Source organism: Salmo salar, chromosome 09, assembly GCF_965601325.2.
Source record: "Salmo salar chromosome 09, fSalSal1, whole genome shotgun sequence".
Lineage (NCBI taxonomy): Eukaryota > Metazoa > Chordata > Actinopteri > Salmoniformes > Salmonidae > Salmo > Salmo salar.
In genome coordinates, this window is record NC_138299.1 from 20,692,248 (window position 1) to 20,717,710 (window position 25,463).

General features: G+C 45.2%; 1 protein-coding gene across 1 annotated transcript; it reads right to left on the reverse strand.

Annotated features, from left to right (window-relative positions):
- Positions 1-1,596: 1,596 nt before the first annotated feature.
- Positions 1,597-24,689, reverse strand: LOC106610842 (eIF-2-alpha kinase GCN2-like). Its single transcript, XM_082955655.1, is given in 34 exon segments — positions 1,597-2,051; positions 5,200-5,315; positions 6,003-6,047; positions 7,365-7,468; positions 7,889-7,947; positions 8,049-8,161; positions 8,535-8,621; positions 11,116-11,244; positions 11,781-11,888; positions 11,980-12,114; positions 12,243-12,413; positions 12,562-12,627; positions 12,770-12,886; positions 13,465-13,633; positions 14,743-14,792; positions 14,955-15,076; positions 16,359-16,434; positions 16,815-17,051; positions 17,242-17,292; positions 17,399-17,500; positions 17,820-17,899; positions 17,995-18,061; positions 19,359-19,463; positions 20,028-20,150; positions 20,243-20,314; positions 20,975-21,038; positions 21,207-21,634; positions 21,774-21,928; positions 22,067-22,182; positions 22,844-23,382; positions 23,494-23,519; positions 23,522-23,650; positions 23,762-23,862; positions 24,529-24,689. Coding segments are annotated over 33 exon segments (4,044 nt in total). The 5' UTR covers positions 23,787-23,862; positions 24,529-24,689; the 3' UTR covers positions 1,597-1,993.
- Between the last annotated feature and the right edge of the window lie 774 nt (positions 24,690-25,463).

Below are 25,463 nucleotides of genomic sequence, written 5' to 3' on the forward strand. Positions count from 1 at the left end.
GTTGTGCACCGGGGCCTCCCACTCCTCTTTCCATTCTGGTTAGAGACAGTTTGCGCTGTTCTGTGAAGGGAGTAGTTCACAGCGTTGTACGAGATCTTCAGTTTCTTGCCAATTTCTCACATGGAATAGCCTTCATTTCTCAGAAGAATAGATTGACGAGTTTCAGAAGAAAGTTATTTGTTTCTGGCCATTTTGAGCCTGTAATCGAACCCACAAATGCTGATGCTCCAGATACTCAACTAGTCTAAATAAGGCCAGTTTTATTGCTTCTGTAATCAGCACAACAGTTTTCAGCTGTGCTAACATAATTGCAAATGGGTTTTCTAATGATCAATTAGCTAATCCAACTTTATCATTTTAAATGGCTAACACAACATGCCATTGGAACACAGGAGTGATGGCTGCTGATAAATGTAGATATTCCAAAAAAAATGTTTTAATCATCTGACGTTTCCAGCTACAATAGTCATTTACAACATTAACAATATCTACACTGTATTTCTGATCAATTTTATGTTATTTTAATAGACATTTTTCGTTGTTGCTTCTCTTTCAAAAACAAGGACATTTCTAAGTGACCTCAAACTTTTGAACGGTAGTGTGTACACACACACACACAGTACCAGTCAAAAGTTCGGACACACCTACTCATTCAAGGGATTTTCTATTTTTTTACTATTTTCCACATTGTAGAATAATTGTGAAGACATTAAAACTGAAATAACACATGGAATCATGTAGTCACCAAAAGAAAAAGTCAAAATATATTTGAGATTCTTCAAACTAGCCACCCTTTGCCTTGATGACAGCTTTGCACTCTTGATATTCTCTGCACCAACTTCACCTGGAATGCTTTTCCAACAGTCTTGAAGGAGTTCCCACATATGCTGAGCATTTCCTTCACTCTGCGGTCCAACTGATCCCAAACCATCTCAATTGGGTTGAGGCCAGGTCATCTCATGCAGCACTCCATCACTCTAAGCAAGGTTTTAAATGTTTTTGTCAAATATATTGGTTTAGGCTTCTTGCTGTCAATTTTCAGTCTACAAATTATTTGTAATTATGTTATGGCCCCCTGACCATCCTCAAGAAAAAAATAATCTGAATCTAGTTGATGATCCCTGGTTTAGAGGACTCTATGGATGAGGAATGCAATGGCCAGACCTCAGTCAGGGATTCATAAAACGACAGACAGAAAAATACTGAGCCAGGAAGGCTTGAACGGACAACCTGAAGCATTCACACTGTGGACAGTACCTGTTTCAACGTGTCAGTCACCATTTGCTCATAAACCTCAACATGAGGAAGTGAAGACTGCTCTGAAAACTCAATCACCTATTTGAGGTGCCTTTCTTCCAAAGGTTAGTTTCTTACAGCATAATGGTTTTTCCATACCATCGGAGTTCACATTCAACAGGAAAAATGGAAATTCGTAGCAGTCAGTCAAAAATCCCATAGATATCTCAGTAATAGAATATCCACAGTCCATAGCTATTCATAAAGTTCCTCAGCTACGGTTGGAGCTGCTTTGTTTTATGACTATTCTTTGTTCCCGCAGACTGCTGCAATCTCACAGAAGAGAACCACAAACTGAGAGAAAATTTAATGCCATTATTCATCATGTCACTTTAAAAATATGGAATTGGCAATTTATTTGGAAATATAGCAACACATTATCTGCAATCAAAAAAACATTCCTCTTCAGAATGTACATTAACCGTTACACATTAAGGCAGGTACAGTAAGACGATTAGAAACCATTTTTTTGCCTTCTAGTTGTAGGGAGGAGCACAAATTGCAGTGAGGTTCAGAGCTGATTGTAACTGGATCACAATTTAACACTAAAAGTTCACTTTTGCCTTGAGGTTCACAATCTCAAAAGGAAAGTCATCTTTCTACACAGATACTGTTTCTCTGTATAGAAAAGCGCCACAGGAAGCCTGTTGTGCTGGGAGCAGCTTGGAGCTTGACCTGAGCAGTAACATCTTTGGTTTCACAGAAGAATCTTGTAGTAATCGTCCTTGTAGCTGTACAAAACCACCACAGCAACCCTGCAAAGACAACACACTCATTAAGTCCCAATACCAAGGCCATTTCTCAATAACGCAATGTTTGTCCAAAACAACCGCAAGTGGCCATTAGCAGGCTATGCTGAAGTACACTGAGCATACAAACTATTATAAACACCTGCTCTTTCCATTACAGAATGACCAGGTGAAAGCTATGATCCCTTATTGATGATGTCACCTGTTAAATCCCCTTCAAATCAGTCTAGATGAAGGGGAGGTGACAGGTTAAAGAAGGATTTTTAAGCCTCGAGACATGGATTGTGTATGTGTACCATTCAGAAGGTGAATGGGCAAGACAAAAGATTTAAGTGACTTTGAACGGGGTATGGTAGTAGGTGCCAGGTGCACCGGTTTGTGTCAAGAACTGCAACACTGCTGGGTTTCAACAGTGTGTATCTAGAATGGTCCACCACCAAAAGGACATCCAGCCAACTTGACAACTGTGGGAAGTATTGTGTTCAACATCGGCCAGCATCTCTGTGGAACGCTTTTGACACCTTGTAGAGTCCTTGCCCCGACTAATTGATGCTGTTCTGAGGAAGGTGTTCTTAATGTTTTGTACTCTCTATGTATATGTTTCCATATGTAAAGGGAATGCATAACAACTGCTATGGACATCAACGGCAAACAACATAACCTATAACTGCTTTCTTGTGAAAGCCTACCCCACCAGGTAAAGTTGGTTTGATAAGTTTTAAGTGGCCGGTTCATTGTGGAAAAACAGCCAAATTGGACTATTCTTATTTCATTGTCACCATCATTATTGGCCCTTTCTTTTCATTCTTTCACAGGGTATTTCAGATGATCTGGCAGGCAGCGAGTTACGAGTCCGTTTTGAAGTAAATGAAAGAGTGGCTGTAGCTGCTGCTCAGTGACTGCGGGGCCGTATGGGCAGAGTAGTATATAGGCACAGTGCAGTCAGGCGACTGTTTACTACTGTGGCCTTTGGCCCACTTTCAGTGCCTTCAGAAAGTATTCCTACCCGTTGACTTATTCCACATTTTGTTGTGTTACAGCCTGAATTCAAAATTGATTACATTTTATTTTTTTCCCCCCTCACCCGTCTACACACAATACCCCACAATGACAAAGTGAAAACATGTTTTAGACATTTTTGCAAACACCCCTAAGTGAATACTTTGTAGAAGCACCGTTGGCAGCGATTACAGCTGTACGTCTTTCTAGGTAAGTCTCTAAGAACTTTCCCCACCTGGATTGTGCAACATTTTAATTATTGTTCTGCTGAAAGGTGAATTCATCTTCCACTGTCTGGTGGAAAGCAGACTGAACAAGGTTTTCCTCTAGGATTTATCTGTGCCAAACTCCATTCAATTTCTTTTTTTATCCTGAAAAACTGCTCAGTCCTTAACGATTACAAACATACCCATAACATGATGCAGCTGCCACTATGCTTGAAAATATGGGTTGTGGTACTCAGTAATGCGTTGTATTGGATTTGCACCAAACTTAACACTTTGTATTCAGGACAAAAAGTTAATTGCGGGGTACAGAGATGAGGTGGTCATTCAAAAATCATGTTAAACACTACTATTGCACACAGAGTGAGTCCATGGCAACTTAATGTGACTTGTTAAGCAAATTTGTACTCCTGAACTTATTTAGGACTGCTATAACAAAGGGGTTGAATACTTATTGGCCCAAGACATTTCAGCTTTAAATTTTTTATTATTTTGTAAAAATGTTGAAAAACATAAGTCCACTTTGACATTATGGGGTATTGTGTGTAGGCCAGTGACAAAACAAATCTAAATTGTATCCATTTTAAATTCAGGCTGTAACCAATAAAATGTGGAATAAGTCAAGGCGTGTGAATACTTTCTCAAGGCACTAAATCTGGCCCTCTCTGTCACCTAGTTCAAGCGAAAACAATCAAACACATAAAACCCACTGTGAATATCTCCATTGTTAGCAAATGACGGTAATTTATCAGTAAACACTTTTCCCTCATCGGTGAATGATGACACACAGGAGATTAAAACCAACTGCTCTGGATGGTTGGCGAAGAGCCCCGATAGAGCCAGAGAAATGGGCTCTTGCTTTCTGTGTTATCTCCATTCATAAAAGAGAACATCCATCAAATCCTACATAGGCTCCTTGTTCTGAGCATCCAAATAAAACTAGGCAGTGAAAACCAAAAATGGAGAGGGTTTAGCCCAGTCTTTGAGCAGGGCTATAGGTAGTGAGGCTGATATTAGCTCAGTCCCCTGTACAGACAGCCTGCAGTGGAGCTTTAACCGTGCCTGTGACCTGGCCTATGGCTCTGGGTGTCACTCACAATGGAGAAACTCAGACAGCAGTCAGACAAATCCTTACCCCAAATGGAAATCTGATCATCTGAGGAGTTGGTGTATTATAGACTGTAGTTATCTCTGACCTGATCATCTGAGGAGTTGGTGTATTATAGACTGTAGTTATCTCTGACCTGATCATCTGAGGAGTTGGTGTATTATAGACTGTAGTTATCTCTGACCTGATCATCTGAAGAGTTGGTGTATTATAGACTGTAGTTATCTCTGACCTGATCATCTGAGGAGTTGGTGTTTTATAGACTGTTGTTATCTCTGACCTGATCATCTGAGGAGTTGGTGTTTTATAGACTGTAGTTATCTCTGACCTGATCATCTGAGGAGTTGGTGTATTATAGACTGTAGTTATCTCTGACCTGCTCTGTTTGAAGAGTTGACTGACATCCACACACCTGGAGTGTGGGCTGGGGACCTGGAGTGTGGGCTGGGGACCTGGAGTGTGGGCTGGGGACCTGGAGTGTGGGCTGGGGACCTGGAGTGTGGGCTGGGGACCTGGAGTGTGGGCTGGGGACCTGGAGTGTGGGCTGGGGACCTGGAGTGTGGGCTGGGGACCTGGAGTGTGGGCTGGGGTTTTCTGGTCATAAAAGGAAGTCTGGTTTTTAAAGGGCCTTCAAAGCTCTCGACCGTTTTCCTCAGGTGTCATGATTTAAAAAAAATAAAAAAGGCCTGAGTCAGACCCTGGGAGCACACAGGGGCGAGGCCATGGGGTCTACTGCCCTGCTCTCACACTCTGGCTGGCCTGGGTTTGCCTGCCCTGGAACACACAGGGCCTGAAAAAAAAAAATGAAAAAACAGCTACACACCGTTTTAAGATTTTGAAGCAGTGGATCTCCTCACAGATGGACTTGAGGTAGCGCTGCTTGGGGAGACGTGACAGCAGACGTTTAACGCTGATGTTGAACTGCTCATCTCCATCAAACTGGAGAGAAGAGTGGCAGAAAGAGAGAGCGAAACCAGCAATCAGACATTCAACATAGCGGCTGCGATCAAACAAACAGGGGTGTTTATGTAGGTTGTAGTTACCGTGTCGGAGACTGTGTATACATTCACTCCCCCATCTGCAGTTAAATGGTGGGAAATATAAAAGATAGATCTGCGAGTCCCAGGCCCTCACTGCTCTGTGGGGTAATTAGTCCGTGTGATGCATGGTTTCCTGTGTGTCTGGGCACGCACAATGTGTATTGTAATTTGTTTTATACAGTGAAAGCGTTCTCTGACACTCACAAATCCACGTGTGATGTGAGAGGGGAACTGTATAGGACCGCCATTCATTTTGCGCGAGCATCTGCTTAGTTATGCAACACTGCTTGTGTTCAGAGCATGTTTCTTAACACCATACAATTGACAGGGGTTCCTGGTTTCGTTTGGCAGGCCCTGCGGTCAGGAGTTTGGATTGTTAGTTTACACCTTGTCCCAGCTGGTAACTCGTGGTGTTTGTGAGAGGGGGACAGGGCAGGTGACCTAAAGGGTCCTGGCAGGACTGCTGGCGGAGGACAGAGTGAAGGTGACAAGGAAGGAAACAGGACTTCCTCCCTCCTCTATCCTGCCAAGATATCCTTTATTGACTGTTTCAGATAGGTTATGATCAGCAGAACTGGGTACAGACCTCCAATGATAGGAAGTTGATGAGAGTTCCCTTCGGCAGGTCCACCTGGGACGGAACAACAGAGGGAGGTGCGTTAAGACTCCACAAAGACAATGGACGTTATCTCACCATGTACTCCCAGACCACACTGTACATAGCATGTTGTCTGTTTTCTAAGGAAGTAAATGTAACCACAGCCACAGTAACCAAATATAAACTATAAATATCAAGACACATTGCACAGTGGCAACAAAAACCAGAAGGTTCAGTTCCTTCAGCTAAAGGTGAAGTTAATTTGCACACTGTGCTGTATCAATTTAGTCTGTGAGCAGAACATTGCCTCATTATTCTTCATTCATGGTGCTCTCACCACCACTAAGGGCACTAGTGTAAAGGTCCCTCACAGGAAATAATAGAGCCATCAGCTCATGTTCCATCTATGCCTTTATATTTTGAGAAAATTGCATCTCTCTTTAGTTAGGGGTATTACCTATGACAGACAGGTAGGATTACTGATGACGTGACCTGGAAGCAGACTTCTAGCTCTGAGTAAATACATACCGGCATCAAGGCCATTATGTCTGTAATGTTTCAAATTCAATACCTCACGCTCCAGCATCTAGCCTCTAACTCTGATGGGAACCAGACACAAACATATGGAATGACAAATGTATTTGGAGTATGTCGTATCAGTAAATACTACGCTGTATAATTTACTCGGTGAATACCTCCTTTCAAATTTACTCCAAAACCACAAATAAGCTAAATATGGTAGCAATTTAGCTCCAAATGACTTGCCCTCTCCTTTTGTTTTCTGTTTATTGTTCTGCGGCAACTGGAATCACTTTGTAGCTATCTACCTCCAGGGGAACTCTAAATCCCACTGCATGCCGATGTTTGCTATTACAGCTATCAGCTAACTTCTGTCCTTGTTTCACTATTACACACATGGATTCAACAGATAAGATGTAAAGCGGGGGAAACAGCAAATGACTTAAAGCCAGAACTTCGATGTCATTGCTCTTGTTCTGTAAATTGCTAGCAAGATAATGCAATCTGGTTTGAATCTGAAGGGGGTGAAAAAAATTTAAAAGTCATTTTTCCAATACATACAATGAAACTGGGAAACAAAGGCCACTTCATCTTCACATGCAGTTGGGCTCCATGTGAGCCAATGCCGTTTAAAACTGGGCTGGTCGCGTGCGTAAAAGCCGTCGTGTTGTCTAACCTTGACGGATGCCACAGTGCTAAAGTGAGACAGAGCTGGGAACCACAGCCAGGGAGAGTTGTCTCGTAGTTGGCTGCGTGACTGGGCTGAGCTTAATCTGTTAAAAAGTCGACTTCGGGACAGGTATGAGTGACCGGCGTGATTGATTGACAGACCTTGGTCTCGTAGCGCCGTCTGGCGCTGGAGGACACCTTTTCTGGTGAGATAAGTAACACATTGATGTTACTGGAGGCGCTGCTCCCGTGCTGCTCTGACGATCCTGTCAAGTCACAGCGCGCACGCACACACACACACACACACACACACACACACACACACTAATGAGACCATGGGAATATGCCTGAGCTGAGCTCCTATCTGACTTAGCTGTCAGCCTTCTCACACCATCACCCAGACACCAGTAGACTGAGAAGCCATAATTGTTACCCAGACTAATACGGCCGTTGCGCTGCATTAAGGTTCACATACACTGTGCGTGTGAGCTAGAGGTGGTGTGAAATGTAACACTGTCATTAAATCACCTTGCAGCTCACATATTCACCATCACCCTTTAATTATCCATTCAACACAGCTCTAACACCATGTAGGAGCTCATATGAAATCCAACCCAGAACCACGTCAATGGTAATGGAGGGTCATCCCTGGATACAGGGTGGAGAAGAAGGCTGTTCAACTGTACCTGAGGCATTGACGAGTGACCCCTTGGTGTTCTGAAGAGAGACAGTCTCAGAGGTTTCCCTGTTGGAGGAGAGACAAAACAGCTGTGTGAGTCTCTTTCCCCAACAACACTGAAAGTCTATTACAGAGTTTGTGCGTGGGTTAATAAACCGTGTTTTCACCGGATATTTCTCTCCTCAAAGAATTTGGTCCGACATTTCTGAACAATGTGATCCACAAGGTCAGACTCTGGAATCCTCTTCTCTGACTGCCTTTCCTTCTCAAAGGACTTGACCTGGGGACACACGGGGGACAGGGAGGGGAAAATCAGACCTGCTTCCAACACAAAACTTTCACTCTAAATTCTAATTTTTTATATCACACTAATGTATACATCAAACCATTTGGAATTCATATCATGACCATTTACATGCACTAAGCTCACAGCACAGGTGCAGTCCAATTATTGTACAAGTAGGAGAAGTAGCCAACAAAGGCAAATTACATTTCAGACTACGTAGTCAGATGCTGGCCAAGAGAATGTATCAAAGTGCTGCATTCCAGCCAGGACTTAGAATCCTATACAGTTACAGTAAAGAACAGTTACTATGTAAAGAGCTTTGAGCATCTGGAAAAGCGCTATGCAAATTCATTTTCATTATAATTACCTTGATGTAGTTCCCGTCCTTGTCTGAGACAAGGGCCATGCAGGTGATGCCAGCCTGTCTACAGTGCTCCAGCATAGTCTCCTGGGACTGAACACAACGACACAGTCAGACACCTTCGGGGAACAAGAAACACTAACACCAAAGCCATACTGAGAGTTAAGACCAACTTTTTGAAATTTGAATATTGTACTAATTGTAGAATTACAGTTACATAGCATTGTTTAAAAATTCCCTACGTAATGTTAAATGGGGAGCGTACATGGCAGCCATAGAACGTGTGGCTCAATTGGTAGTGAAAGCCCTTGCAATGTCAGGGTTGTGTGTTCGATTCCCACGGGGGACAAATGCGGGGGGAAAAAATACACAAAATGTATGCTCTCACTACTGTAAGTCACTCTGCTAAAATGTCAAATACATCATAATGCTCATTTGGGGTAAGGATTTGTCCTGTCTGTCTGAGTTTCTCCATTGTGAGTGACACCCAGAGCCCTGGGCCAGGTCACAGGCACGGTTAAAGCTCCACTGCAGGCTGTCTGTACAGGGGACTGAGCTAATATCAGCCTCACTACCTATAGCCCTGCTCAAAGACTGGGCTAAACCCTCTCCATTTTTGGTTTTCACTGCCTAGTTTTATTTGGACGCTCAGAACAAGGAGCCTATGTAGGATTTGATGGATGTTCTCTCTTTCATGAATGGAGATGACACAGAAGAAGGCAAGTCAGTTAAGAACAAATTCTTATTTACAATGAAGGCCTACCCCGGCCAAACCCTAACCCGAACGATGCTGAGCCAATTGTGCGCCGCCCTACAGGACTCCCAATCACGGCCGGTTGTGATACAGCCTGGAACCGAACCAGGGTCTGTAGTGATGCCTTTAGCACGGCGATGCAGTGCCTCAGACCGCTGCGCCACTCGATGATAAGCCCTCCCTCAGCCCCATGTTTCTCATGTACGATGACAGTGGGATTGTAGGAAAAGTAGTTTGATGTGATGTGTTTAGTAGAAGGTGGGCTGTCTATCTAAGAGTACGAGCTGGAAGCAGTCCTGGTGGTTTAGGGGTGTGCTAAAAGCTGGGTTCAGGCAGATTTCACTAGCTTTCCTATGGCTCATCAGCTCCTGTGAAAACAGAGAGCGTGTGCCGTACGTTTGGACAACAGGACTGGGATGTTATAATAAAAAGCAAAAAAACTCCCCTATTTCACACGTCAGAGCGGTTGCTGTGGCAAGGATAGGAGAGAGATAACATGGATGGCTGAGATACCACTGGGCCATGGCAGCGTACGGTCTGGATAATTAAATGTGTGCTGGCGGAATGCTTCACTTGTGCCTCAGATTCCTCCGGAGCGTTTTGCTTGGAATGGAGAGCTGCTCTGCCCAGTGCCCAAACCTGGGCCTGTCCAGGTAGTGTAGTCACCCGTGGCTGTGTGTGAGCAGCAGAGAGGATTTATCCTAATCAAATACAGCCAGACATGTTTCCTCCGGCAGGCAGAGCTGGGTCAGACCAGAACAGTAGACTACTGAGGAACAATCTCTGTGCTGTATATCACCTCTGCTCCGCTCTCCAGCAGTCTCGCTCCCCGACCAGCTTCCTCACAGCGGCTCTATCGCTGAGACAGACAGAGGGCCAACCAGCTTTCTACCATATGCCTCCCAGGTGAGCGAATGTGGAAAGGGTTGACCATATTTGTCTAGTAAAAGCTAGAAAGGCATTTATTTCACTGTACTTGCGCACGTGACAATAAAACTTGAAACTAGACCCAACAAAAATAAAGTGGAACCATCTCCAGACGATAAATTAGCACTTACTGGAGATTTGACCAGTAAAGCAGTGCATGTGAAAAGGGTTAACATTAGACCATGAGGAAGGCATCCTTTACAACTCTGATGTCTTGGACCGACATGCTGTCTCTCTCCAGCAGAGCAGTGTGAGCTCAGACAAAGCGAAGATTTGAATTGCTGTTGAGCAAGTTGTGATGTTGAGCAATCAGTGATGTTATAGAGTTGGCGATGGGACAACAAGAGAGCAAATGAAAAAGTAGAGAGGAAGGACACTAGAGGGTAAGAGGGAGTGAGAAAGGGCGAGCGTAAGAGGGCAGGGGGAGGAGAGCAGTCGGCTACACACACGGACACCTCCTGGCCTGAGATCAGGCCGTCACGTAAACATGAAGAACGTGAGAGGCATGGCCCAGCACAGTGACACGACACCAGTCACATTCACCAGGGTGATAACTACACAGCAACACTTCTCAGGTTAGAGTTGGTCAACAGACTTCACCTACAAACTGAAAATATATATATTTTTTAAAAGTATTTACAGTAACAGAGACGATGAAAGTCAGCCAAGGAAACTACTGGGCATCGTGTTTCTTAAACATGATACTCTTAACAGACTTATATGAAAGGAAACTCAAAATGGATCCCGTTTCCCTGCATGTTTACAGTTCCACATACGGTCAAGGTAAATAACTTCACAGGCAGTTTGGTCTGCCTGTCCATGTGGGGTAGAATAGAATGGAGGTGTCGCCCCCTGTTGGTTAGGTATTGTCACAGCAGAAGGTGCTACGGGCTGCACATCACTGACCTGTGACACGTCATAGACAATGTCAGCAGAAACTCCTGCTGTCCACAGCTTCTGGACCACGCTGATGGCTCGGCCCATGGAGGTGTGGCCAACTGGTACCACCAGCACGTCACATGAACTGATAGAGGGCTAGGAGACACAGAGAGTTAGGTTAAAACGTGCTCACACACACAGAGTTAGGTTAGGTTAAAACGTGCTCCCACACACACACACACACACACAGAAAGAGTTAAGTTAAAACGTGCTCACACACATACACACACACACACACACACACACACACACACACACACACACACACCCACACACACACACACACACACACGCACGCACGCTCTCACGCGCTCTCACACACACGCTCGCTCACACACAGAGAGTTAGGTTAAAACGTGCTCACACACAGCGAGTTCAGTCAAACATGCTCACACACACACACACACACACACACACACACACACTCTGAGTTAATTACAGAGGTGGTAGACCCATCAACTGTCATTGTACAGTATAGAAAAATGGGAACCTTTCCCAAAACAGCTACATTTTAGAGACTGGATAATAACGGACATTAACTTTAATGGAGGCTCAAAATAATAAGCCATCATCAAATATGACCTTCTGTATCTGTGGGTTATTAACACTGATGAATCGTTAACAGTACTCACCGGCTCTTCCATGCTGGCCAGGGCAGCACAGACCTTGTCCAGAGCCAAACTGGCCCCTACTGCCGAAGGGACAGGAGCAGAGGACGCTGGGCCACGGAACTCAAGGATCTACAGGAAGAGAACCCTGATAAGGACTAAACCCTGATAGTTGAACACCTCCAAGGACCTGAGCAGGAGGGTGGTGAGATGGGGGCATTACCAGGTGGTCGTACCTCCCTCCTGCAGCCATGATGTCTGGCACGGTGCGTCTGTGCTTCTTGATGAAGGCCACAAACTGGAAGATGACCCCACAATGGTGTTGCACCTTATAAACCAGACCCAGATTTACCACCACCTACAAGACACACAAATATGAGAGAGAATCAATCTAGAAATCCACAGGAAAAACACGCGCAATGCCATTCTCTTTATACACCAGACTGAGTAAGAGTTAGGAAGTGGGAGATCTAGTAGTAGCCGTACCGGTAGCTTGACTCCCAGTCTCCTGAGCAGGCCAGTGAGTTCCTCCAGGTCTTTAACGCCCTGCTTTGCCAGCTGGGTGACTGCAGTCTTCTGTTTGGTCAGAGAGGTGATGAGGGGGACCAGGTCCCGCAGGACTCCTTTCTGCTCTATGTATTTATACAGAGTCTGCAACTGACAGGGAGAGACAGAAAACATCAGACACAGACAAAGAAAAGACATTCTGTGGTTGAGAGCAAGGCAATGTTCAAGAAAGGCGGACCCTGAGCAGAGAAAAGTGGAGACACTGATGAATTCACCAGAGACAACAGGAGGTATTTACACTGTTGTTGGACAGGGACAGGTTACAGAACTTGGCCTCCACCTCTCTCCTGGTCAGCTTTTCACTCTATGAACAGAGACAGGACACCATCATACCATTTTAGAGTTACAGTTGTAGAACAAAGATGTAACAGAAAACTTATATCACAATGTGCGCATGCATGGTGTGCGTTTAACTTGCACATGAGCGCCGTGTGCGTAGTACTAACCATGGCGTCACAGAGGATGCTGGATGCGTGGCTCAGTTTGTCCTCGGGGATGCCGCTGTGTAGCAGGACGGCCTTCAGCAGGCTGGTGTGGTTTAGGTAGATGTGGTAGTTCCTCTCCTAACACCACCCGACACAACATCCAACAACACAGCATTACACCACCCAGCAGCTTCTCTCCTGGTAGAGAGAGTGGGAGTTCCTCTCCTAACAGCATCATCAAAACACAATTACACCTGTGCACAATTACAGTCCAGCCTCATCCCTAAAGCAGTACTGTAGGACTGCTCAGTGAATAACAGTAACAGACTGGCTGCTGTCCTCTCATCCAGAGTGACATACATTCTTAAAAGCTTTTGCACACACAGAAAGGGGGGGGGGGGGTTATGCAGTAAGTGGTGCAATCAGGGAGAGAGGTAGACCCTTTCAGAGGGGTCCTGGAGGCATGCTGGTCCTTTAGCAGAGAATAGCAGGCCTGGGTTCGTGCTGGGTGACCTGGGCCTCCTGCACTGTCTAGAACCCAGGGAGTGAACAGGTCTGTGACCAGAGCTAGACAGAGACTGGACAGTAGTATCTGGGCCTGAGGTGAGACAGGGAGTGTACTGTAAAGGACAATATGGTCTGTGACTTTAGCTAGACTGACAGGGGTAGTAACATGGTAAGAGAAATTACTAGACGGAGTGGTAACAGTGTGGTACCTGCAGGACACTGAACTCCTGGATAATCTCTGCGATGGTGAAAATGGTCTCAGCGTCAGGCAGCAGGCTATTAGTGACGGGGACAATGACGTCAAAGGAACACTCCAGCAGCTCCCTGGGGTGGGCCCTGTCCAGCTTTCTGGGCCGGAACACACGCTCAATGCTCCACCTGCACACTCACACCATTACATTACAATGGACATAAACACACGCTTCATGCGGTACCTACACACACACACACACACCATTACAATGGACATAAACCCACACTCGATGCGGTACCTACACACACACACACACACACACACACACACTACATTACAATGGACATAAACACACGCTTCATGCGGTACCTACACACACACACACCATTACATTACAATGGACATAAACACACGCTTCATGCGGTACCTACACACACACACACCATTACAATGGACATAAACCCACACTCGATGCGGTACCTACACACACACACTACATTACAATGGACATAAACACACGCTTCATGCGGTACCCACACACACACACACACACACACCATTACATTACAATTGACATAAACACACACACACACACACACACACACACACACACACACACACACACACACTACATTACAATGGACATAAACACACGCTCGATGCGGTACCTACACACACACCATTACAATGGACATAAACACACGCTCGATGCGGTACCTACACACACACACACCATTACAATGGACATAAACACACGCTCGATGCGGTACCTACACACACACACACATCATTACAATTGACATAAACACACACACACACACACACACACACACACACACACACACACACACACACACACACACACACACACACACACTACATTACAATGGACATAAACACACGCTCGATGCGGTACCTACACACACACCATTACAATGGACATAAACACACGCTCGATGCGGTACCTACACACACACACACCATTACAATGGACATAAACACACGCTCGATGCGGTACCTACACACACACCATTACAATTGACATAAACACACGCTCGATGCGGTACCCACACACACACTACATTACAATGGACATAAACACACGCTCGATGCGGTACCCACACACACACACACACACACACACACACACACACACCATTACAATTGACATAAACACACGCTCGATGCTCCACCTGCACACACACACACAGGATTACATTCAGAGGTTTATCAAAGACTGAACATGCATATGAAATGGATAGATTCAAGTATTCAGGGATTGACTGAGATTTACCTCTTGAAATGGGTAATATTACTTCTGGCCACAAATCTTGCGAAGGCAATCTGGAATGGAGACAAAAGAGAATAAGTAAACAGTGCATGCAAGACGACAATAAATCACTGTGGAAACACAGTTAGTCCCAGGGTTGTCCTGGCCCTAGTCCACTGAGTGCTGGGATCACTGAGGGCTAGTTAACGGAGCGTGTAGTACTTCCTGCTTCTCACCCGGAGGTCGTAGGGCAGGGTGACCAGCATGCCACTGTGGTCCATCAAGCAGGCTGGCTCACTGCCTTCATACAGCTTCCTGTTCCTGGGGAGGAGCAGGGGAGTCTGGAGACGCACAGCCCCTGGAAAGACAGCCACAGAGACACTACTGTAAATATATGATAACAAGTTCAGCATACACTGAACAAATTATAAACGCAAAATGCAACAATTTCAAAGATTTTACTGAGTTACAGTTTGTAAGGAAATCAGTCAGTTCAAATATATCCATTAAGCCCTAAGCTATGGATTTCACATGACTGGGAATACAGATATGCATCTGTTGGTCACAGATACTTTAAAAAAGGTAGGGCGTGGATCAGAAAACCAGTCAGTATCTGGTGTGACCACTATTTGCCTCATGCAGCATGACATCTCATTTGCACAGACTTGATCAGGCTGTTGATTGTGGTCTGTGGAATGTTGTCCCACTCTTCAATGGCTGTGTGAAGTTTCTGAATATTAGCGGGAACTGGAGCACGTTGTCGATCCAGAGCATCCCAAACATGCTCAATGGGTGACATGTCAGGTGAGTATGCAGGCCATGGAAGAACTAGGACATTTTCAGCTTCCAGGAATTGTGTCCAGATCCTTGCGACATGGGGCTGTGCATTATCATGCTGAAACATGAGGTGATGGCGGCGGATGAATGGTATGGCAATGGGCCTCAGGATCTCGTCACGACGTCACTGTGCATTCAAATTGCCTTTGATAAAATGCAATTGTGTTCGTTGCCTGTAGCTTATGCCTTCCCATAACATAACCCCACCGCCACCATGGGGCACTCTGTTCACAACACTGGAATCAGCAAACCTCTCGCCCACACAACGCCATTCATGCAGTCTGCCATCTGCAGTTGAAACTGGGATTCATCCGTGAAGGGCACACTTCTCCAGCGTAGCAGTGCCCATCGAAGGTGAGCATTTGCCCACTGAAGTCGGTTATGTATGTGTGGAAACTCCTTCAAGACTGTTGGAAAAGCATTCCAGGTGAAGTTGGTTGAGAGAATGCCAAGCGTGTGTAAAGCTATCATCAAGGCAAAGGGTGGCTACTTTGAAGAATCTCAAACATATTTTGATTTGTTTAACACTTTTTTGGTTAGTACATGATTCCATATGTGTTATTTCATAGTTTTGATGTGTTCACTATTATTCTACAATGTAGAAAATAGTAAAAACAAAGAAAAACCCTTGAATGAGTAGGTGTTCTAAAACTTTTGACTGGTACTGTATGTGAACAGATGTTCAAGTCAAGGCCCCAGTGAGGTCTTCATAGCAGCAACTTTAAAGTGGAATGGGTCAAGTCATTTGCCCAAGAGAGTAAACGACTTCAGCTCTTAAAATAGGAGTCTGAATCTGGACTCACCATGTTTCTTGAAGATCCAGGTGATTGTTTCGTACACATACGGTTGCAATTTGGCACTGTTGAAATTAAAGTTGCCCTGCAGCAAAACAAAACGCAGTCTGTTAGGAATCAAAAGGCATCGATGAAAGCTCAAACAGTCCCGCCATTATATGAACCAGATGACAGGAGATCTGTATGATCACAGAAGCAGCATCATTACTGTGTCTACAGTGACACCTACAGGAGGAGATGGGTAGCTCTTCCTACTTTGGACTATTGGACCACTCTATACTGCGTTCAACAATTTCTTCAATACCTGTCTGTCACAAACAATGGTTTGAGATGCTATGACGTGGTAGAGAGGAGAGTGATGCCCAAGTGTTCATGTCTGATTGGCTTTGGGTTGCGTTTGTGTGGTAGTCGTGCTAGGCCAGGTTTGAGGGTCTGCTCCACTGCGTCAGTGGGTAGGCCTGGTACCTTGTGGAGGTTGATATCGTAGGTGTAGTCCATGACGGGGGAGGTGATCTGGGAGAACAGCTGGTTGACCATGGTGCGGTAGGCCTTGCCATTGACGTTAGCCATGGTGTGCTGCAGGACCTCGTGGAGCTCCGACTCCTCCATCTGGGGCGGGGGCAGCAGATCACTCTTCAGGAGCTCCTGGACCGTGGGACGCAGGGCCGGGTCATGGTTCAGCAGCCAGCCAATAACCTTCCTCTGAGATAAGACACAGGGCTAAGGATCAGTCTATCAAAGTCAAACTGCCTATACTGTGTAATGTCACTCAGTTTGGTTTCGTTAACAACTTCCCATTGCGGGACTATAAAGTGAACTACTACTTCTACATAGTTTCACACAACTTCAGGGAGCTAAGAGTATAACATGAATTGAATACGTCCTTCCTCACCTGCGTTCCACTCGTACACTCAGGGAAATCTTCAGGGAAGTTGATGTCCTCCTGCAGAGTGGAATGACAGAGTAATGGGACAGTGATGAACAAGTGAGACCCTTCCCGTGGCCCCCCCCCCCCACCCGTCTGTGTTCTCTGTGCTGGACAGACTGACCATGCGCAGCTGGCTCAGGACTGAGATTCGTTCAGAGCCGGTGGTCATGGGTCGGTAGGACATCTCAAACAGGATAATACCCAAGCTAAACAGATCCACTTTCTAAGGAGAAACACAGATCACGGGATGAGCCCTCTTCCCTTTACATCTGGTATATACAATCAACCCTGAATTATATATTTCCTAGTGAGGATACAGTAACACTGTTGGAAAACCTTGAACTACCTCTAAACAGATAGAGGACACTAGTCTATGCTCCACCCAGGAGTCAAGGCCCTTAAGTCATTACAAGATATTATAATTCCTAGACTACTATTGAGATTACTTTTTTGGATGAATGATTGTACTGAGACAGTTTCTTTAAATCTTTATTTTATTCTTCTGAATTGATGTTGGTGTGTGTTCCATTCATATTTCTTGCCTGGTTGTAAGTGGCTTTGGTATTTCCTTGCACCTCTGGACTGACATATAGGGCAGTACCAACCATACCAGTCATATTCCCTGTTCAGAAATAAAATATATATAATCAATTTTGCAAATATATAGTCACAGACCCTGAGACACTTTAGAAGCCCGTTAGATAAGGATGGATTTACCTGTTGGGTCCGGTTTGAGAATCAGGAAAGAGCCACTCTCCTCAATATCCAGTATGCTTGCTGCGGCCTGTAGGGAAGAGATGATTTCTACAGTCAAAGTCAGTTCTTTGTTCATTCTTGAGTTATTTGGGAAACACAGAACAAGAAATACTCAAACTTTTTTTAAAGCGTCAACATTCCACTTCTGCCAGAAGATTCCGACCCTACAGTTTCGCTTGTTTACACTGAGCTGCACTGGGGTCGGAAACACCATCATGTTTAGATGCTTGTGACTGATGACTTGAAATTGCCTTGATTGTTGACCAATGACCAGTCATCAGCATTGGCGCAAAGGCAGGCTTGCATATCCAGAGATTATGGACCAGAAAGCACCTGCTTAAGTAGGCCTACATTATTTCATTGATCATTTCCTATTTCAGATAGGCCTAGTTTGGGTGGCTACTGGCTGGCTAGATGTCTAACTGTATGTCTAGCTGTAACATTGCACTGCTTTCAATATTATGGGACGATAACATATTATGGCGAATTAATTATGGTATTTGTGAGGAAGAAAAGGGCTACCCAGTTCAGTTGGCAATGAGCATTGGAAATGACTCAACTACAAATACAGGCGAAAGACACAGTTTATTTCTGTATATTGCGTTTTGAAAATGCATCAGCGTTTATGGCTATAATGAGAAGTTACATTTGTGCAGCTGTTGTGCGTGCATGGTCGCGAACTTTGAAACAATGCTTTTTGGGGGTTGCGAGAGAAAAAAAGTTTGAGAACCACTGAGCTAGCAAACAGATTGCTGATTTGCTGTACAGCTATAGGATTGGGCGCAGTGTAATCATCAAATTGTAGGGAGAGAGGATTGCCATAAATATACAGCAAATTTTTTGGGGGGTTGATCAAAAATACTAACTGTTTACTTTACAAGCTCACCAGAAATGGAGCATCAAGCAACAATTACTAGCATAGGCCTTAGTGGTCTTCTGGTATGTCAAAATTGCTTGAAAATAATAATTGACTTATGAAGCTTGCCTTTGGAATTTGTTATTAACATTATTACATCATCTAAATGTGTTATAGACAAAATAATGAAAAGGGCTGTCTGGTAGCCTCAATAAATAGACAAAGATTTGTAATTGAACAAGTCATTGCATGTATAGATTATTTTTTAGTTGACTTGAAAACAAACTTGACTACTCGACTTGACTTGCGCTTATAATGCACGACTTGAACAAAACTTGAGACTCGACCCGTTCTATTTGGGAATCGACTTGAGAACACGCCTTTAGAGACCTCAACATGAACTTCAAGGTATCAGTTATTGAATTTCCATCACCAGGAGACAGCGGAACCGAAGGACATTAAGGCATACCACATTAGCAGGATGGTCTGTGGCCAGGCCAAAGTCTCCAATTTTCACATGCTCCTGAGAGTCCAAGAAAATGTTGACGGGCTTGAGGTCTCGATGAATCATCCCCTGTTGGAAGGATGGAGGTGATCAATTAGTGCTAATTGGAACCATTGCTGAAAACATGTCACATGCATGCCATCATTGTTGTTCTAAGCCGTGCTTTGACAGCTTGGAAGGAAGGAACATGCATACCAAAACATTTGAGTGTGTGAGGAAAAAGAGAAGAGGATCCTTTAAAACAGCTTTGCATCAAACACATTTCAAAACACTATGAATAAATTCATAATTCCCATAAATACAAATTTGCAAAGGTGGAGAATGAGTCATCATTCATTCCTACAGGACAAATTATATCCCACTTCAATTTCCACTATGAACCTAGAAAACCCTTTGACATTGGGATCTGAAGAATTAGCAGATACTTGGAGTGGAACAGTAGAATCACAAGGAGTGACTGTCCTGGACTCCCTCCTTCCTAACCGAATGTGACAGGACAGTCCCACCTCTCTCCTCAAAGTCTCTGATCTTAAACGTTACATCTCTGTTCCACACCCTAAAGCAGACATTGAACCCTGCAGTACACTCTGAGGAGGACATTAATTAGGGGAGACGGAGGGTTCACAGACACACCTGTTGGTGGATGTAAGCCAGGCCATCCAGGATCTCCCTGAAGAACCTCCACAGGCGACTTTTGTCCTGATGGAGACCCTGGTCAATGGTGTCTCGTAAAGTGCTTTTTTCACAGTATTCCATCTGGAGGGAGGAGAGAACACAGGTTAGATATTAGACATGGAACAGTGTCCTCTAGTGGGGTATTAGTTGAGTGCTAGTGAACGGAGCTTTACCTGGATGTAAAGATAAAGAGAGTCTGTGCTCTTTATCGTGTCACCACCACCCATTCTATTGCTTGGCTCTTCCTGAGGGATGCCGGTTACATTGATTCAGTTGATGAAAATAACACACAACTTGGTGATAATATATGAGACTGAATTCAAGGTGCGCTTATGTCAACTTTTCAAGACTGGCTTTTTTTACACAAGTACACTCAGAGCTCCAAAATTGTATATCATGTAGTCAAGGGGAAACATGGGAAAGTTATGCTTCTTTGAAATCTGATTAACGTGTTCTCCTACTTGGGAGAAAAGTAGGAGAATAATGCCCTTGAACGATTTTCACGCTTTCTAGAGAGCTCTTCTTTGTTTACGCCCCTTTTAAGCATCGTTCACAACCTCGTATGCCTTAGCCCCACCCATTTCTTTAAGAATTCACATGTAAAAGCACAAGTCAGTATGGCATTGTCCTCCAGGAAGTAATATCTCTATTATCTCAGCCAATCATGGATCTTGCCTTTCTCCACACATACAGTGCTTTTTCTATGGCTAAACTAGGCTCATCATTTAAATGTTTCATTCATATTTACAGATCCCATACAAGTTTGCAATTAAGGCATATGAAAGTTCACATGTTCAAGAAGGTGTTTCTGCACAAAACATATATAAATAAATAATGGCCTTACTGTGAAGTAGGGAATGTAGTCAAATGCCTATGATTCTGAATCGGGTCACATAAACACTAACCTGGGATACGCTGCCATCTCCATTGTCAAAAACGATGTCACTCTCTGAGTCACTGTTTGATGGGCTAGACGCAAACAAACCAAAACAAATACTAAAAGTAAATCATTTTAGTTCCATATATCAAGTTCACAGAGCATATACTACATGAAACGAACCTCCGAGATGCTACTATACCGTCAAGACTATTTTGTACTGCACACTCCAATAGTTCTAATGCCTTAGGAGAACTCACAGGAACGAGGCACAGAAAACATCATCATCATCCTCCTCGTCGCTGGACTTGTGACCACTGCACTTGGCGCTAGAGGACCTCTCGATGGAGGTGCTCCACTCCACCGAGCTCGCCGTGGCAGGGAGTAGGGCATTACCCTCCACATTGTCAAGCATGCTGATTCTGAGCTCGTTGAGGCCCAGAGAAGGGGCTCGGACCTGAGGCGGCTTCTCCGCTGTGCTCCGGGTCTCGGAGCTGTCAGAGCTCAGTATCCCCATGGAGGGGGTCTCGTGCCTCTCGATCCAAGCGTTGTAGTAGCGGACGATGTTCTCATGGCTGAGGCGCGACAGCAGCGTCACCTCACCTTTGATCCTACGGAACTGCTTACTGGCCGGGTTCACCTGGATACGCTTCACAGCATAGTAACATCCATCCAGCTTGTTCTGGACCTACACATAACGAGAGGAGGGAAAGAGAGAAAGAGATGGGTCAGGAGACAAACATTATGTGAACAATAACCATGGACTTAATAAAAGGGAAAGGCTATGAATGCTACTGTCAGCTATGCTATATTAAAACACGGGTTGCCTTGATAACTGCACCAAAAGCTCCTTTCCCCAGCAGCTGTAACTCCTCAAACTCGTTGAAGTAGCGTGAGAACTGCCTCTGCAGCCCAGTGCTGAACGGCGCATTGAGGATGTGACTGTGAGGGATGACCGACGACGCAAAGTCATCACCAATGTCTGGGAGAGGACAGAATACAGCCGTTAGGATTCTACATAGTGATCAAGCCTCTTAAAAAAAGGCAACCATTTATTCACAACATTATAGTATTGGAGACTGAAAATATCTAGTGGCCCTGATCTGAACACAGTTGTCACCTTCTGGACTAGCGTCCTGGCACTGTGGAGGGGTCTTCGGAGGTGGAGGGTTGAGGAAGGGGTGGTCCAACAGCTGCTGGGTGTTCCAGCGGTCAGCATCATTCAGACACACACACCTACCACACAGAACAGAGAATGGTGCATTTAGCATGGAAACTTCCAAAAGAACAGAGCTGACATTCCTGGCGTGGCCCGTCAACATTTAATCCTCTGGTCCACATTGTGTTACTCTGCATCCACACAGCAGTACATTAAGACTGGCACCCAAATACAGAGGACGAGATCTGACAGTCAAGACCTGATTAACACACAGTCCATGGTGGAATGCCAATACGTCAAAAAAGGTACAGGAAGGTTAAACACATCTAAATGAACATGTGTGTTCACTGTGTATAGTTTTCATCAACTGAATAGAAAAGCGGAGAAGTTTCCTAACCATCTAGCTAACCATTCAAAACCTGTGCTAATGAGTCAAAATCTGTAAAAAAAAAAAAACACATTTTCATTTAGAATTTAACCACAGGAAAAATGAACGTTTTAATTGCCACCATAAAATGTGAGGTCCAGGCATGGCCCCCACGGGGACCAGTACGGAGAATTTTTTTAATGAAATGTATGCATTCACTACTGTAAGTCGCTCTGGATAAGAGCGTCTGCTAAATGACTAAAATGTAAAAATGTAAATGTAATGGAAGTGGATGAGACTAGCTGTCTGGCCGACACCGAGACTAGCTGTCTGGCCAAACTGAATGGATGGTTCTTGTCAGGCAGGCATACCTGTTGAGGAAGTCCTGGAAGTCAGCGGGCAGGCTGGTGGGCACAGACACCGGGAACTCCCTGACCTCCTCGCCCTGGCTAAGTGCCAGCAGCATCAGCCCCAGGCTCCACACGTCCCCTTTCTTCCCAGCCTTGGTGGGCACCGTGTCCTCACAGAAGCGCACACAGGCCTCCTGAAAGATGTCCTCCTTGCAGAGGTCGCCCAGTCTCTTGGAGAGGCTGTAGTCTGTGAGACGCACGTTGCCCAGGTGGTCCAGCAGCACGCTGGAGGCGCCCAGCTGCTTGTGGACAACAGAGTTGGAGTGGAGGTAGTCGAGGGCAGCCAGGAGCTGGGTGGTGTGCAGGCGGAGGCGCTCCAGGGGGATGGCGGTCTGGCTGGACAGGCTCTGGCTCAGACTGCTGCTGACCCCCACATGCTCTACCAGCAGGTCCACCACCAGGCAGTCATCCCTCTCACTGGAGCTCAGAGCCTGGTAGTGCACCAGGTTCGGGTGTTTCAGCTTCAGTAGGGAGTTCAGCTCACTCTCCGCACCGTGGATCTATAAATAAATGGGCAGATGGTATTGCTTAGTGTGTAGGCCTCTGTTCCAATATCTTGACATCTATTAGTACTACATCTGATGGCAGGATCTAAGCTAGGAATTACTCACCTGCTTTTTACAATTGTCAATCTTCCCTTTTCCTCACTGGTGAAGAACTTGCCAATCTTCTTGTTCCAGCGTAGGATCCACTCGTATACTACGGCAAACTCTCCGTTGGTTGCGTCGAAAGCATTATAAACATTACGGCCAAGCCTCTCACTTTCCCCTGCCAGAGACACAGACACAGCATATTGAGGCACACAACTCAACACTGACAGTACAGTAAACTACAACACAGAAACCATAATGAGATTTACAGGGAATTTTAAGCTCTTACCGAGGCACTTTCCTCTATGCACCATGAGATCCCCAAGGGTACTGTTGCTGAAGTAAAGCACTTCCTGTGAGCGTGGGCTATCCTCGCAGCATGTGTCTCGTCTGGTTACAACAAAAACAGCATGCAGTGTTAGCTAAGGGTAGTTCAGGCACAGAGCTAAATATTATTTACACGTGGCTGTTAATGCCTGTGGAGGGTGTTGGAGTTGGTCAGTCTCCGGGGATTGGTCCCTCTTCTGGGCTCAGTAAGCTCAGGTGGAGGCCCAGGGGAATAAGATGAGCTGCCCAATACAGAACTGTCTACGGCAGGCTGGTGCATACTCTCAAGGCGCTCCTGGGCAGTCACAAAGCCAAAATATGGTTTAATCAAAAGTTTATTTCAGGCTCTGTTTTGCATTTCAGGTTCTGTTTTGCATTCTTTTTTTTATTTATTATTGAAAGGTGCATTTCAGGTCTAATGGAACATGGTTTTAAATAATATATTCATTGATGATCATTAGCCTAAAAACATACATAGTTAATAATTCCAATCATTTTTCCAGAGGAGTAATAAGAATTGCTTATCTACTAAAACAGCACGAGTTTGCAAAATGTGCACATTTGAAGAATATGAAGGCACCTGTTTGGCAATGTATTTTTTCCTCTTCTCCTCTCTCCTTTGGATTTCAGCCAGGATCTCAAATTGCTTTAGACAAGAATGAGTTGAGAGGTACAGTGAGGAGGACAGTAAGTGTGTGTGTGCGTGCGAGTATGAGCATGCATCCTCACCATCTGCGGCGTTGGTCCAGTTTCTCCTGCTCCTCCAGGGCTAGCCTCTCCTGCTGTAGCCGCTGGTTCTTCAACATCTCCTCATGAAAGGAGCTGGACGGAGGCTTGTTGTGTTCACTCAGGAACACCTGGACATGGTCGGCCAGCTCATAGATCATCACCTGGGGGAAGAGAGGGGTGATGATGGGACAAAAAATATTTTCTGTCACATTGCAAAATGGCACAGGATTTCATGGGTCATCTACTCCTAACTACGAGTAGATATACTATTCAGATCTACATGTTTGGTTCAGAGTGGATTTGTCTGTAGGCATCCGTCTGTCTGCCTGTATATGTCTATCTCACCTCCCCACATCGCTCTGCAGCCAGTTTAGTGAGCTGGGTCTGGAGGCTCTGGAGGTTGTCATTGGAGAGACCTTTGGCATTCTTCAGCTCAAACTCTGGAGGTCTGTCGCCCAAGCAAACAACAAACGTGAATTATTGCTATGCATCTATAACATTTTGCTTAAAAAGGGATTGTCAGGGCCTTCCGGGTGGCACAGTGGTCTAAGGCCATTGTGCCACCAGAGATTCTGGGTTCGAGCCCAGGCTCTGCCGCAGCCGGCCACAACCAGGAGGCTCATGGGCGACAAACAATTGGCCTAGCGTCGTCCGGGTTAGGGAGGGTTTGGCCGGCAGGGATATCCTTGTCTCTTCACGCACTAGCGACTCCTGTGGCGGGCCAGGCACAGTGCACGCTGACCACGGTCGCCAGGTGTACGGTGTTTCCTCTGACACATTGGTGCGGCTGGCTTCCGGGTTGGATGTGCGTTGTGTCAAGAAGCAGTGCGGCTTGGTTGGGTTGTGTTTCGGAGGACGTATGGCTCTCGACCTTCGCCTCTGCCGAGTCCGTACGGGAGTTGCAGCGATGAGACAAGACAGTAACTACTACCAAT